This window comes from Palaemon carinicauda, chromosome 4 (assembly GCF_036898095.1).
Source record: "Palaemon carinicauda isolate YSFRI2023 chromosome 4, ASM3689809v2, whole genome shotgun sequence".
NCBI classification, from domain to species: Eukaryota; Metazoa; Arthropoda; class Malacostraca; order Decapoda; family Palaemonidae; genus Palaemon; species Palaemon carinicauda.
In genome coordinates this window covers 174607993-174625492 of record NC_090728.1, presented here as the reverse complement: position 1 = coordinate 174625492, position 17500 = coordinate 174607993, and the positions used below count along the sequence as shown (strand labels likewise).

General features: G+C 36.5%; 2 protein-coding genes across 3 annotated transcripts in view; one reads left to right on the top strand and one right to left on the bottom strand.

Annotated features, from left to right (window-relative positions):
• The window catches only part of LOC137640205 (peroxisomal sarcosine oxidase-like), a 131323-nt gene that overhangs the window by 8657 nt on the left and 105166 nt on the right, over nt 1–17500 (top strand). The window lies entirely within an intron of this gene.
• The window catches only part of LOC137639761 (uncharacterized), a 24316-nt gene continuing 17761 nt past the window's right edge, over nt 10946–17500 (bottom strand). The window contains exons 9-10 of the mRNA XM_068372006.1: nt 17313–17500; nt 10946–11350 (exon numbers count right to left, since the gene is read on the bottom strand). The exon at nt 17313–17500 is cut by the window's right edge and continues 2 nt beyond it. Of these exons, the coding sequence (XP_068228107.1) occupies nt 11167–11350; nt 17313–17500 (372 nt within the window). The 3' untranslated portion in view covers nt 10946–11166. The remainder of the gene's footprint in view (nt 11351–17312) is intronic.

The following is a 17500-nucleotide window of genomic DNA, read 5'->3' as shown; positions in this document are numbered from 1 at the left end:
CGAGCCAATTACTGAAATAAGTATTGATGATCGAAATAATACACACTTTTACAAAAATAAATATATGCTATAAAAATAACAACAATTCAAAAGAATTAACACCAAAAATAAATCCTCGAAATTTAAATCTATACTAGACCTTAAAATATGAGAAAACACTTAAAAAATAATGCAATAACTTTATTCACTGGAAATTAATTTATAAAGATATTTAATTATGAAATTGATGAAAAAAAGTTAACTCTAGAGAATAAACTATAATGTCACTCAAGGTTACAGAATGGTTAAGCAAAAAATTTAATGCACTTCCCTTTAAACCAATTTCGCAGGGCCAGTTACAAATAATCTTCAAGATAGATTTATTTATAATACTCCCTTCCCTATACTTCTGACCAGATACAAGAAAATTTCACGAGCACTGTACACTTTTGAGAGGCAAAACTATTCACGTATGAGAGGCAACACTATGTGAGTGGATAGAGACTGGTGAGGAGGACACAGAATTATTGGAGTGTAGGCTGAATCTCTCTGTCTGTCTGCTATGCATGGTAGGCCCCTATATATCAATCTAATTCATTCTACGTTAAATAAAGAAATTAATTCTTTAAAATAACGTAAATTTACATATTTGAAACTGAAAGAAAATACAACTAAATAAATGACGCTTGTCTTGTGTAATTTACATACATTATTTGATCCTAAATGGGTCAGACCCACCTTATGAGCTGGCTATACATCTCTGAAATAATCTACTCTCATAAAGACTAGCTTCGTACTATAGCTCCCCCTAAAAAGATTATTTATTCCGTTCCTGAATCCACCAATTCAGCTCGAGATAAATAATCTGCAACCACGTTCTCTCTACCTGATATATGCTTTACATTAAATTATTATGGTTGTGTACACAACGACCATCTAGTTAACCTTTAATTATTATTCTTCATTTTATTAACAAAAGTTAAAAGGATTGTGATCCAAGTAAACCGTAATTTCTTCATTCTGCGATCTATTTACATAAACTTCAAACTTCCTTATCGCTGTGATTAGTGGTAGTAACTCCTTTACAACTGTCGAGTAGGCTCGTTGAGGCTTCTTCAGCTTCGACGACATAAATTAGACCGGGTGAAGGATTCCTCCTTTGCCATCTTGCAATGGGACGGCTCCAATCCCATTGTTCGACACATCCACTTGGATAATGAATTTCTTGTTGAAATCCTGTGTTTGCAGTATCGGTTTCGAAGTTTATATGGCCTTTATCCTGTTGAAGGATTCCTGGCACTCGCTGGTCCATACAAATTTTTTCTTGGGGCTAGTCAAGTCTGTCAAGGGAGCAACTACAGTCGAAAAATTCGGGTAAAGACGTCTGTAGAATCCTGCCATCCCTAAAAATTGTTGTAATTGATTCCTCGTTGTGGAGGGTGAGGCTTTCCTTATTCCTTTGACGTTAGCGGCTACCAGGGCGATTTGTCCTCTTCCGACTTCAAATCCTAAGTACCGAACTGTTGTCTTTTCAAATTCGATCTTTTCCAGGTTAATCGTCAGATGTGCTCCTTGCAGCTTTTGAAATACCTCCTCTAGGATTCGGAGATGTTCTTCCCAGGTCGATGAATATACTACTATATCGTCGAGATATACATCTACTCTTTTAATTGATCCTAGAAGGTTTTCCATCATGCATTAAAAGGTAGCGGGTGCGTTCATTAGACCAAATGGCATAACTGTGTATTAATATAACTCAAACAGGGTTATAAAAGCTGATAACAATTTTGCATTGTCAGCCAAAGGAATTTGATAATAGCCTTTTAACAAGACGGTCTTAGAGCCGAACCTTGCTTGTCCAATGTTGTCAAGTAGTTGGTCTATGAGTGGCAATGGGTAATTGTTGGCCACACTGATCGAATTTAACTTTTGATAGTCCATACACATCCTGAAAGATCCGTCAGATGCTTTCACAAGCAAGCATGGAGAACTGTAAGGACTAGAGCTTTGTTCGGCTAATCCGTTTTGTAACAAATAGTCCACTTCTTTTCTCATGACTTCTTGGTGAGACGGTGACAATTGATAGGCATGCTGTTTGAATGGTCTTTCCGTGGTTTTAAGGTGTATCTCATGCCTCGTCAAATTGGTTTGTTTCGCGACGTCCAAGACAATTTCAGGGAAACTTTGAATCAATTGGCTTAATTCCTCTTGCTGCTCCTTGTTCAAATGAGTTAATTTCTACTCTAAGTTCCTAATGTTGGACGAATTATTCACTTTGCTTACAATTCCTACCTCATATCCGTCGTCGTCTTCCGTGGATGCAATGGTTTGACCCATACACACCTGCGAACGTTCGGTCTTGTTTTCGTTTAAATATGGTTTCAATAAGTTAACGTGTACCTCCCTTTGGCTTTTCCTTCTACCTGGGGTTTCGATAACTTTGGTCCGGTCGCTGATCTCCAAAATCTGTAATGGTCCTTGGAACTTGTTAGTGAGTAGGAATCTCCTTATTGGGAAGAAAACCAACACCCGTTGTCTTACCGCAAACTGTCTGTTCTTACTTTTCATATGAAACCTTTTCTTCCTTTTTTCTTAGCTAGTTTTCAGATTTTTGTGGGAAAACTTTCTCATCTTACCAATCCTTTTCCTCAAATTCTTGACATATTCTCCATCTGTTTCCTCTGGACCTTTCCATTTTTCTGCCAACATTTTAATCGGTTCTCTTACTTCTCATCCAAACACCATTTCATTCGGGCTACATCCCATGCTTTCTTGATACGCAATGCGTACTTCAAATAACATCAAAGGTAGTCCGATGTCCCATTCATTTCTTGTCTCGTTACAGTACTTTGTTAACATACTCTTTAGAGTTTGATGAAATCTCTCTAATGCACCTTGGGTCTCTGAGGGATAGGCAGTAGACAGTTGTTGTTTCACATCCAATAGCTTCATCACATCCTGAAACAATTTCGATGTGAAATTTGTTCCTCAGTCACTCTGAATGATTTCCGGAATACCAAACTTGGAAAAAAAGTCTAGTAATTTCTTGACGAATACTTTGGCACTGATATTCCTGATGGGTATGGCGTCTGGGTATCTCGTCACTGTACGCATTAAGGTTAACATATATTCATGGCTTTTTCTTTGTCCTCGGTAATGGTCCCACAATGTCGATCATTACCTTGCTGAAGGGTTCTCCTCGTACTTCGATTAGGTGTAAGGGAGCTTTCTTGATGTACTCGTTAGGTTTTCCAGCCATCTGACAAACGAAACATGCACAACAAAAGTGACTCACATCCTTATGCATGCCATGCCAGAAAAAGTGTCTCATAATCTTCTCCGACGTCTTTTTTATTCCCATGTGTCCCGCCTTATGCACTACGGCGATCACCTGTCTTGTCAACGATGCGGGAATCGATATCTGATGGTATATTTCCCATTTGGAATTCCCAGGGATATCAGTGGGTCTATGCATTCTCATAAGCAATCCATCCTTAAGATAATAAACAGGTGGGAGACTGCTGCACCTCTGTCTCATCCGCCATAGGGTACAATAATTATGTTAACATCGCATCCTTCCATTGCAGTCCTATCAGCCTTTTCCGACTCAATTGTCCTACTTCTAATGCTGAGTTTTCTATTTCTTTCAAGTCCATTGCTTCCTTGTCTTCCTGTTCATTTGTCTGTCGTTCCTCTTCTCTCCAGCTCTCTCAGGAGCTCTCTTCTTGCATACCATCATGGGAAACCTCTTCTTCTGTAAACAAATCCTCCAAGTTCATTGTTCCTTCAGTTTCTCTGTCTTCTTCTGTGGTAACTTTCCTTGTCATATTCCTTGTCGTCACACAACTAGGAAACAGATACGGGTAGTCCTTCTTAAGTTCAGTCGTAGGACTATACTTTAGTGGTTTCTCTATTAAAATGGGACAAGGCACGGGAATGGTGCTCCACCAACCTAATTACCCAGTAGGACTTATACTCCTTCTACAGCCAATGAATCTTTAACTGCAAAATCAAAATTACCTGTCACCAACTCGCATGACAATTTCCGTCGGCAAATAGGAGTAACTTCCTCACCTCCTATTCCCTTCAAAATGACTGAATCTCTGTGAGAGACTGTACCACCAATGGGTGTATGCCTCGCGTCACCACACTGTGATTACATCTCATGTCACGCATTATCTTGACGGCAATCTACTCGCTCCCATCTAGAGTAGCTAACATACCTTCATAAATATACGGCTTAAAGACATCCCCGCTGTTTGGGGTTGTCCTGTTCGTCGTGTAAACGTTAGCTGGTTTATTTTCCTCGACCTTTCCCGTTTGATTCTTCATCTTCATATTCTGTGTAGTTGAATTATCCTTAACCACTTGGGCGACTACTTTCGGTTAGTTTGACCAACAATCCTTACCGATATGGCCTTTTTTTACCACACTTATAACAGACGATATTAATCTTCTGCAAGTCTTTTACAACACCTGAGGGAGGAGGATTCGACAATTGTTGTTGTGGTACTGTCATATTCTGCACATTCTGCTTTGTAATAGTAACAGTGGTACTAATGTTGTAGCTATTGAACTTGTTCCCATAGTTATAACTGAACTGGTTTCCATTGTTCGGCGAATACTTGACATTTGGTCGGAACGATGGTTGAAACTTCATACCTGAGGAGGGTTTACGACTGATAATATTATAATCTTCACTCAGCGAAGTGGCTCTATCAAGTTTCTTCACCCCTCTCTCTCAAGTACGTTCGAATATGTTCAGGAATTCCTTGTAAATATTGTTCCAGCACTATCAGTTTTTCTAAATTAGCCATCTTTCTCACTTTGGCAGCCTCTATCCATTTCTTAAAACATCGTAGTACCTTATAAGCGTAATCCAGGAAAGTCATTTTTTCATCCCTCCGTAAACTTCGGAATCTTTTCTTATAATATTCAGGGGTTATGTGATACACTTGCAGCACGCTCTTCTTAACTTCTTGATACTCCTTTCTCTGCTCCTGAGACAAGGCAAGATACACACTGCGTCCTTTTCCAATAAGGAGACACTGCAATAACACAGGCCATTTATTTTTTGGCCATTCTATAGTCGACACGACTGTTTCAAAATGATTGAAGAATTCGTCAGAAGCCTCTGTAAATTTCGGGGTCTGCCTCTGCGCCTCTGCCACATCAAACATCGGATCATGCATAGCAGGAGTCACCCCTGTCCGAGTTGCTGACCTTGCACAAGCATTCAACTGTTCCAATTCCCTTGCATGCCTTGCAATTTATCACGCTTCTCTTTCTTTTTCTTCCATTTCTGAACTGGCACGACCATTCAACAGTTCCAATTCCCTTGCATGTCATGCAATCTCTCTTGCCTCTTCTCTCTCTCTCTCTATCTTTCTTCCCATTCTGCCATCATCTTGAACTTAATCAAATTCTCTGCCTCTGCAATTCGTCTAATCCCAGCCTTTACATTCCTCTCTGCTTTCATTGCTTCAGTTCCTAGGTCACCTGATATTTTCTTCTCTACAAATTCCGTTTCAACCTTCTCCAAAAGTTTCCGAGCTGCTGCATTATCTTCTTCCGACAACTTTCCTGAGTTTTTCAACGCTTCTAAGGCTAGACATTTAATTTGGGCTTTAATCGTTCCACCAGTTGCAAGGCCACCACATGCCATTAAAATAGAGAGCCACTAAGCTTTAGTTACATTAGCTTCCGACAATTCCTGAACAATTGGGTTTTCCAAAAACTCTTGTACATTTAATTGCTCCATCGTGTGCTTTACAAAAAATTATATCTCCCCAAAAAATATATTCCAATAATACACATAATCCTATCAACACTAAACTGGTTAAACCTTTAATGAAAAACACGGCCCTGTTATTACTGATATTTAAAACAGACTCGTTGGATCCTAGGGTCTGGGCACCAAAAAAATATATTTTACGACTAGCGAATTACGTAAATTCCTGAGCTCCAAAACTCACCTGTTTTAATTTACATAAATCTGATACACCCTAGAATACCACCGAGCTCTGAGAAAGTTACGCATCTCCCAGACTGTAATATATATGAACACTGAATATCCAAAGGTCTCTTTACGTTACACTCAAAACAAAAACTGGGTGATTACTTTACGTGAACTATTCTAAAACCAACCTCTTACTTCGGTTCTTTGTCAGGAATGCGAGCCAATTACTGAAATAAGTATTGGTGATCGAAATAATACACTTTTACAAAAATAAATATATTCTATAAAAATAACAATTCAAAAGAATTAACACCATTTTAAATCACTCGAATTTTAAATCTGAACTACACCCTAGATTTATAACAAAACAATTAAAACAATAATAGAATCGCCTTTTTTTTACTGGAAATTAAATTATAAAAGTATTTGATTAAAACAATTAATGAAAAAAGTTAATAATTTAACACTAGTCAATAAACTATAATGACACTTATCATATATATATATCTGTTACTCTTACATCTTTTGGATCACACAAGGTTACAGGATGGTTAAGCAAATTTTAATGCACTCCACTTTAAACTAATTTCACTGGGCCAGTTACAAATAATATTCAGGATAAATTTATTCATATTACTCACTTCCCTTTACTTCTGATCAGATACAAGAAAATATCAGTATTTCGTGAACACTGTACACTTTTGAGAGGGAACACTATTCACGTAGGAGAGACAACACTATGTGGGTGAATAGAGACTGGTGAGGAGGACACAGAATTATTGGAGTGTAGGCTGAATCTCTCTGTCTGTCTGCCATGCATGGTAGGCCCCTATATATCAATCTAATTTGTTCCAGTACATTATACTAGAAGCTTGGGGGGCAGGGCTTTACGGCGTCAGAGTTGCTACCTTGGTAACATGGAAACAGGGACCACCGTCTCTGGCGAGGCAACACTCCCAGCCAACTCCACCCTCCACCTCTCGAAACCTTACAAAAAAGAGAAAACCCTAATCTAGAATCTTCATGCATTTTCTAACCATGTGGAAAAAATGAGGAAATCCCTCGTGCTATCTCGTGTGTGTCATGCAGCATACCTTAACAACATTACATAAGACTTCGTAACAAAATTATGTTAAATAGATAAATGAATTCTTTAAAATAACGTAAATTTATATATTATATAAGCCTGAACGAAATGAAACCTAAATGAATAACGACAATCTTATGTAATTTACATATATTACTTAATCCTTACAAGCTGGCTATACATCTTTGAAATAGACAAATAAAATGCGTGAATAAAATAATTATATATATATATATATATATATATATATATATATATATATATATATATATATATATATATATATATATATATGTGTGTGTGTGTGTGTGTGTGTATATATATATATATATATATATATATATATATATATATATATATATATATATATATATATATATATATATGTAAATGTGTGTGTTTTGTTTATGAATGCATATGAATAAATACATATCATCAGCAGCCGTTGCTAGTCTACTGCAAGATATAGCCTGAAACATGTCATTTCACATGCGTCTGTTTATTGTTTTTCTATGCCAGTCTAAACCCGTAAAATTTCTCAACTCGTCAATCCGCCGCCTTCTCTTCCTTCCCCTTCTTCGTTTGCAATCTTTAGAGACCCATTCTAAGGAAAGTTTTTGAGACTTTTGGGATTAAATTAATATTGGATTTCAAAGTAAGGAATCTTTGGTCACATCCACTGACTGTTGAGTGTTTTAATCAATTATCAGAATCAGCTTCTATGACGAGTTATCTTAGTTATTGAGCTCGTTAATGAGGATTTTTTTTTTTTTTTTTTTTTTTTTTTTTTTTAGGTTAGTTTGTTTAAAAAATACTATGAGGCTAGATTTCATCCCATAGCTGGCATGTGATAAGGAAGTCCTAAACTTTTTTCCCCGTCAAAAAATTACCTGATTACCTGTTCATGAGCAACTACCCTCCAAGCTAAGCTGACCGATTCCCTAAGCATATCTCAATGTGGTTCACCTTGTTCCTTCTATCATTTAACCCTGGTTCAAAAGCAAACGAAAACAAAGCAAGAAAAAAAGAATTCAATCCCAAAAGTAAGATAATTCATATTTACTTCTATTTTTTAAGTGTTTCAGCCAATCAGTGATACAAATAACGATTTTGCTACAGCATTGTAAACTGGAGTTACAACAAATATAGTCTAAATCCCACATTTAGCAAGATAGTGTATGATGTGTATAACTCATGACAGTGGCTCGACGACATTGCCACCTCCATAAGGCAAAGCAGCCCACAAGGGGTTATGTGTAAAGCGCTTTCCAGATTCCAGTTTTAATGCTGTATTACCAGTTTTAGAAAATATATAGTTGACTTCTTTAATACCACGATAATGCTGATATTATATAGTTGTTGATATTTTTTATGTATAAGAATACCGAGTATTACTGTTTTTTTACTGTGATGGACATATTTAATGCTACTATAGTCCATTTCTTTTAGCGATGCAGATTTGCACCGACTTGCAGCGGTGCCCTTTTAGCTCGGAAAAGTTTCCTGATCGCTGATTGGTTGGACGAGATCATTCTAACCAATCAGCGATCAGGAAACTTTTCCGAGCTTAAAGGGCACCGCCGCGAGTCGGTGCAAATATGCATCGCTAAAAGAAATGGACTATAGTGAAGCTTGGTGCCGGTATAAATCCAGTGCCTAAGAGTACACTTCCCTTTGTACATTAAAAATGTACTTATTTGGTTTATTGGGAAATTTAGGCCTGCTTAAATGCATTTACATGTGGTACAGGTTATGATTGGCAGTTCAACTATAAAGCATTTCTGAGTATTTCTAGTAAGGACTCGAAACCAAATCGCGAAAGTTCATTGTTAAAGAGACTAGAATTCGCTTGTCCTGTCAAATTCAGCTTTGAAGAGTAGAAAAAGTATTTTCTAAGGCAAGCAGTTGCTATTGTCCATCCATTGTTCTTTTTTTAGGTGCACTGAGGTCGGTTTTCCTATAAATCTTATGCTGGAATACCTTACCCATGTAATGAGTACTTGGAATTATACCGTCAGTCACGCATACTCCAAAATGTCTTTGGTTTTGTCTAGAGATGCCCTGTTCAATAACATAAGAGTTTGGAAAAACGTTTCCAAAAGCTTTTGATAAATTAATGAATATGTCTGTTGGATTTTACAACAAAGCTATTCTATGGAGCTTACAGAGCACATAAGAAGCTCAAATACAGTATTGTATAACTGATAAAAATTCTTGTAATTCACGCGTAATACAGTATAGTAGAGGTGTTCAAGATATTTATGTATAGATACCCATATTCTCTGCCTTTTCCACCAACGGCTCATCCGATCTCCCTATTAACTACCAATCTCTCATAGCAGCATTACTGGTCTATATTCAATATTTGTACATTTTGAAATACGTAATCTTAAGAATGTATGTTTACAAAGGAGCCTAGGTGTAAGTTGAAGAAATATATGTATTGATTTATCCGACAAATAGCTTTATATCTTACTTATTCATTTATTTATTCTATGTGTTTCTTATTGCTGCGATGATTTTATGGGTCTTCCTATCCAATATTTATTATACACGTTAACCCGTGCTTTGTATCCATCGGTTCATTGACTATGTATGTGTTTAAGTGTGTGTCTGTGTGTGTGCGCGTGTTGTATAACTGTTTGTCTCACATTGGTGTTATTCATCAAAGACACTGGTGAGGAAAAGAATGTTAATGCAGGAAGCTAAAGGTGAATAACATCACTGTAATAAATAGAATTCATATGATTTTATTATCAAATATAGATTCATCCATTGTATGAAAACTGTAGTGTAACAAATAAGAATCATATAAAACCATTTTTTGGGGAGGAAAGAAAACATTGCCTTATAACATACATATTAGTAAATAACGATTGACATATGTCACAAACATTTTCTTTTTAATATGAATCCTACTTTCAAATTTGAGAAATATGAAATGGAAAGCATAGCTGGGCCCTAAATGATAAATTGCATGAATACGATTTTAATAATATGCTTTCAGTTTTAAATTTAAGTTACTTTGTCTTGTCTAAACCTAGCCTACCCAACGGCATTTTTTCTTCAAAGCAAAGCTTGCTCATGTTAGTAAAAAACCAAAGTTCCCATTATATTTAGCAATGTTGCTTGAGCATTGATAGTCATATTAATTATAATGATTATAAGGATAATGATGAGACTCAAAATAATGATAATAATAATGGTGATAGATGAAGAACATAGACCTGACTGGAAATAACTCGTTTCAAATTTAAACTCATAAACGGAAAAGCTGACGTCAAACCGTTTATGGTGATGGTGATGATGATGATGATGATGATGATTGCAGCCAGATATACGTGGAGTTGAGATCATCTATGGGAAACCCAGAATGTCACTTCTGGTTGTTGGCAAGCCTGGATCCAGCAAGTTAAAAAAAAAAAAAAAGGGGGGGGGGGTGGTGTTTGGCTTAGAAAACCTAACCAAAGCAGCTGGGGGTCACAATATTAAGCTATTTTAAAGCGATTTTTCACGTATCTGAAACCCCTTTTCTCCTTATAATTGCATTTATAAGGTGAATACGCATTATGCAATAACAGTATCCTGATAATATAAATAAAAAATTTCAGCAGTAATCTCTACAATTACTTTTAATACATGACTATACATTCCCGGGAAACTTCATCAGTTAACTACCTCAGAGTTATATTATCTGTAATCATTGAAGCGCCTACATCCTTCCGTTCAACTATAGCACTTCTTGACTCATCGAACTGTAGTTAGTCTCTCCACTTCTTCCAACTTGATTCATATCAGAAACACAATCTCTTTATTTCCAGCTCATATATACTGAATTTTTACCACTTGAGAGAGAGAGAGAGAGAGAGAGAGAGAGAGAGAGAGAGAGAGAGAGAGAGAGAAACGTGATTTCAATCTTCCACATCTCTGTTATTACATTCTTCTTGTAGCAACTATTGAACGGATGTTGATTATTGTTATAGTTTTATCAAAGTTTAAAGGTTTTCGTAAATTCCAAGCTTTATATCATGAAAACTTTTTAATTTCTTCATATTAGACATTTCTCCAAAGAAATGGCTGGTTTCTTTTTCTTTGAAGATTCTCCTTTTTTCGTTTTCATTCTACCTAGTGTACTATTATTTTAACAGCCAAATCTTTTTTTCTTAAAAATGGATGGTTGTGACCCCTCTTGACCCGCCCCCCGGGATCCACTAGTGGCTGGTAATGTCTGTATTTTCTGTAGGTACTCGATGGCCCTTGTGCCCAATCCGTAGACGAGCTTGTGTTCCCGTACTTCTCTGAGACCTCCTTTTTTGTAGTGGTACCTGGTTGTGTTAGAAAAAAAAAAAAAGGGAGATCAATATAAGGTACATTTCACCACTGAATATCAGTTTTACTATGCTTAAAGGATATTAGGAAAGGAAAGATACTCGGAGCTATTCCAAACACCAATATATTCAGGGGTTTCTTATTTTTGAGCAAAGGTCGAAGGGTGATATGACGAAGAAGTGACAAGTACCCACAAGATTGAACGACAGTACACGATAGTATAGTAAGAGTGATCTCAGGGGGTAAATCTAACCTTAACTCCTTAACCTCTCGTAACCCAAATCCTGCCCTCTGTGCCACCTTGAACGTTGGCGTAAAATGCTTATGATTCTTAGACCATTAACCCAGTCTACTCTAACGTAGGCCTATTCGTTATTACCTGAATATGGAAACTCCAATTCCCCTATAAGGCCCATCTTGATTTTAGCTACAGATTGTACCGGTAGTAGCCTACGGCTACATGCAGACAAACATCTTGTCATAATGTAGTTTAATGTGCGGTGTTATTGCCAAATGCAGTTGGACGGAGAAATGGCCTCGACGGTCGTAAATCATCCCGATTTTTTCCATAGGTGAGTTTGAGCTACGGGCGTACCTTGAGTTTCAGAAATTTGTGCGTGAACTGTGCTCTCTCCAGACCAGCGTGGCTACTCCAGTAATGCATAGCCTACACTCGGAGAGTACACAATTTCACTAGTTTTACGTAAGATGCCCTTAAGTTTTACGTGTTCGGTTGCCAATTACCATTAAACCTTCGTTGACCTATCATTGATCGGCTTAGTCTGATGGTTGAATCGTTGGAACTTGCAACAAATGTTTTTATGTTAAGCAGTTTATATATGACCGATCTATGTCAACGTTTTTACTATAGTCTTAAAAGGATTACACATTTATTCATTACTTCGCCAATATAAAATTTATTTATTTCCTTATTTTAATTCTTCACTGAGCTACTTTCCCTGTTGGAGCCCTATATCTTGTATAATAATAATAATAATAATAATAATAATAATAATAATAATAATAATAATAATAATAATAATAATAATAAGTATTAATCACTAGGGTTAATTCGAATTAAATGTTATCAATTGTGTCGTGTTGTGGAGTAGGACTCACTGGTATGTGAGACAGTGGACTCACCATGTAAATTCTGTATTGTAATTAGCACTTGGATTTCGATTTTTTTATGGCTTCTACTATCATTATTGATAGAGCACTGTGCCGTTCATTTGAAATTACTAATGTTCGATCCCAGTGTGAGGCATTGATTATTTTTTTTTCATTAAACAAGACGTACTGTTGATTTTATTCATATGTATATATGTATTTATACATTATATATACAGGTATATATATATATATATATACACACATACATATATATATATATATATATATATATATATTTATATATATATGATATACAAATTTACATGAATGTATATATATGTATATGTATATATATGTATATATATGTGTGTATATATATGTATATATATGTGTGTATATAAGTATATATGTATATATATATATATATATATATATATATATATATATGTGTGTGTGTGTGTGTGTGTGTGTGTTTGTGTGTCACTGACAGCAGGGTGGTGGATTGGGTTTAAGGCGTGAAATGAGATGTCTTTTCGGCTTCTACTCCTGATGCCTGGCGGATGATCTGAAAATAATTAGTATGGACCGGCAGGGGTCACTCGCCTTAGTTAGGTAGGCACAGCGCATCACAAGGAACTGGTTATCCTTTGATGAATTTAGCCAATGAATCCTCTATGGATTTGGTCAGTCTATGGAAAGAGAAAACGACAGAATGGCCCCCAGTCCCAGGCATAGCGGGGTGCTAAGAATCTCCCGGTATATAAATACTAAAGAAAAATTGAAAATCGGTAATTGGAATGTTATAACCATGAATCATATTGAGAAGTTACAGCAAGTAAAGAATGAATTTATGAAATCTAGGTTGGATATATCTTGGTCCTAAGTGAAACACGTTGTAAGGGGATTGGTAAGGAAATCTTAGACCAAGGCAATATGTATCTATATCCACTCAGGAAAACAGATGGAGTTGAAAGGGAAAGGTTAGGAATGATGATGACACTAAGAGCTGAAAAGGCCTTAACTGAGTGGAGAGCTGTAAATAGTATATTGTTACTTGCTAAGGTTAAATCAAGGCAGAGCAATATGAGTGTCATAGTTTTGCTATGCACCAATAAATGATTCCCCTGAAGAAAGGAAATATGAAGAACTGCTAAGTGTAATAGATGAGATCCCAGAGAGAGATATGAAAATTGTGATAGGTGACCTCATTGCTAAAGTTGGAAGTAATAATAAAGGTATAGAGAATGTGATGTGTGTTGAGGGTCTTGGTGAAGTTGTAAATGAAAATGGGCCCATTTTATAAATTTTTGTTCAGCAAACAGTCTGGTTATTGGAGGTACTGTTCTCCATCATAAGGACATCCTCAAATATTCATGGAATTCACCGTGGCAATTACAAAAAACCAATAGATCACATAACAATTAATAAATAAAGAAAGAGGACTCTGAGAAATGTAAGAATCTATAGAAATACAGATATTGGTAGTGATCACCAGCTCCTCATTGCCACACTAACATTAAAACTAAAAGGACCCAACAGAAATGTAGACAGAATACTTAGGTTTGAAACAACTAAGCTTCTAGAAAATGAACACAGAGAAACATTTGCAATTGAATGTAGAAATTGATTTGTAGTGTTAGAGACTTTAAGAGACGAAGAACAGAAAATTAACAAAGAATGGTGTGATATTAAGAACATATATCAGTCAGTTGATAGTGAAGTTTTGGGACATGCATTTACAAGGAGAAAGACATGGATATCATATGCTACTTGGGATACTATATTGATTGTTGAAAGTTTTCGAAGTAATAAAAATTACAAGGTAGAGTATGCTAAGTATTCCAGTATTGATAATAATGTCAAAAGAAAAGCCAGGAATGACAGGAGATAATATTTAGACAGAAAAGCAGATGAGGCTGACAAAGCTAAGAATTCAGGGAGTAGCTATTTCATAAGAATTGCTCATGGAATTATCATTAAAATCTCCGCGGGGACAAAAAAAGAATAAGCATATGTCTATCAAAAAGAGAGATGGATCTGTTATAACAACCGAAGATGAATAAAGGCAACGTTAGAGGGTACACTTTAGTGAGGTCATGAATAGAAGATATAAAGGAAATAATTTAATTGATATACCTGAAGCTGAGGAAGACCTTGATGTGCCCATGAATGAATTCAATGTGTTTGAAGTCGAAGCTATCATTAAAAATCTCAAGAGATGCAAAACCCCTGGATACGAAGGACTAACAGCTGAGATGATATTGGCCAAAAATGAAATGTCTCCCCGAATACTTGCAAGATTATTTTGTATAATGTGGCACGAGTAGGCAAAACCTGATGAGTGGGAGTTAGGAGTGTTGGTGAAATTGGCAAAAAAAAAAAAATGATCTTACTGATTACAATAATTACAGAGGCATCACACTAACATCAGTTGTCATGAAAATATATAGAATGCTTCTTCTAAAGAGATGAGATGCTTCGAGAGATAGATATTATGGGTTTCCTTAAAAACTAACAAGACCAATTTACAACACCTATAAAAACATCAGATCAAGAGTAAAAACAAACACTGAAAATGAGGACTGGTTTGAAATCCAATCAAGAGTAAGATAAGGTAGTGTTCTTTCCCCTCTACTTTTCATATTGTTAATGGATAAATGCATGAGACACCAAATTCCTGATGAGAATATGACCACTGATGTAATCTATGCTGATGAGCATGCAGTTTTAGCAGAAACTATAGAGAACCTTCAACAGAGAATGACAGCCTGTAATAGCATCTTAACATCAAATGACATGAAGATTAGCATGAAGATTATGCTCCTGTCTCGAACACCGGCAGATATAAATATTTCATTAGAAAGGCAAGCATTAAAACAGTGCAGAAACTTTATATATTTGGGAGCTGTATTTAGTAATCAAAATGACCCTAAGCTTCAACTAACCAAAAGAGTACATAAATTTTATCTACTATATCCACTATTGAAAGATAGGAACATACCCCGCAAAGTAAAAACTCTGATATACATCTTCATACTGAGGCCAATTCTAACCTACGGCCATGAGTCTTGGACGTTAACATCAGATACTAGAAGCCAGCTCCAGGTACCAGAAATGAAAGTACTGAGATTGATAAAACGTGTCACAAAACTGGATAAATTTCGAAGTGTAGACATCAAGAGGGAATTAGGAGTGGAAGGGATTTTGGACTTTATTGAAAGAGGACAAGTACGATGGTTTGGACACGTCAAAAGAATGGAAGAAGAACAATATCCAAGGAAATTTTTGGAATGGAGACCCCAAGGCAGAAGACCAGTTGGTTGGCCGAAGATGAGGTAGATGGAAAATATTGAGAGAGGCGTGAGAAGGAAAGGTAAGAATTTCCAAGAGATTGAAGAAGAGAAGGTGTATGAAGAAAGTCAGCGGTGGAGACAGTTTCTGAAGCATGGCGACTGACAGGCTTGAAAAGCCTACCTGGCGCCTGGTGAGAAATGAGAAATTCTAAAGAGACTAGAGAGAAAGATTGGTGAAATACTAAGAGATGAACAAGCAGGATTTAGAAAAGGTAGATGTTGTACTGACCAAATTTTCATTTTAAGACGTTGTACAGCAATGTGTAGAATACAGAAATTCACTTTTGATGGCATTTGTGGAATATGAAAAAACCTTTGATAGTGTGCACCAGCCAATTTTGTGGAGAGTCTTGCGTTATAGTGGAGTTTCTGTTAAATATGTAAATTCGATTAAGTCTGTTCATGAGCATAGCAAATGCAAAGTTAGTGTCAATGGAGCACTGTGAAATGAATTTCCAGTGAACAGTGGAGTACTCCAAGGGAATGTGTTGTCACCTATGTTGTTTATCCTCCTCATGGATTTTGTAATGCATAGATCAGTTGGTGATGATAGAGAAGGAATGGAGTGGATTGGTAACAGAAAATTAGCGGACCTAGAGTATGCTGATGACGCTGTCCTTAACAGCAAAACGCCACTGGACTTGCAAAGCTTGCTTACCAGAATGTATGAAATATCACATGAAGTTGGACTTAAGATAAATAGAAGAAAAACAGAGATGATGAGAACGAAATATTCAATGGAAGATGAAATATCATTGGAAGGAGAAAGGATTAATGAGGTGGAATCATTTAAATATCTAGGAACTATGATCTCCAATACAGGGTCTTTCGAATTTGAGTTTAACGAAAAATTAAATAAAGCAAATCAGACAATGGCTACGTTAAATAAAATATGGAGATCAAATCGCCTGAAATTACATATAGAAATCAGGCTATATATCAGTTTAGTGAGATCGGTGTTACTGTATGGACATGAGACGTGGTATGACAAGGAAACAATATCCAACAGATTTTGTAGATTTGAAAACAAAGCCCCCAGAAGAATATTATGAGTTAAATGGCAGGACAGGATTAGAAATGAAACTGTAAGAGAGATTACTCAGGTTCCATATGTGGATGAGATCATGGTGAGGTAGATGAAGATGGTTTGGGCATGCTCTTCGCACTCCCCAAGAGAGACTAGTTCACCAAATTTTCAACTGGTCTTTACAAGGCACTAGAAGAGTTGGAAGACCCAGGCCTACATGGCTGAGGACTATGAAACGGGACGTGGGAGATGATGAATGGAGAGGTATTGAATTAAAAGGTCAAGGTAGACGACTGGTGAAATCTAACTGAGGGCCTGTGCGTCAGTGGGTGTAGAAGGTGAGGTTGATGATGATATATATATATATATATATATATATATATGTTTTTAGGATGCCTACTTGTACTTAAAGTTGTCCCTGCAATATGTCAAAGCCTAATCAGTTACTTGAAAATGCTTACATACCTGAGTCCTCTGGCGAAATGACTATAGCTAACTGGCTTGCCACTTCGTTCCCCCCACATCCGGACAACTTCTGCCGAATTTTTGATGCGGAAAGTGAACTCTGATTTGTCTTCCCAACATACAAGTGACGGGTTGGATTCACTGCTTACAAGCAGTCGAACCAGGAACTCCCAGGTTTTTGGCCAACG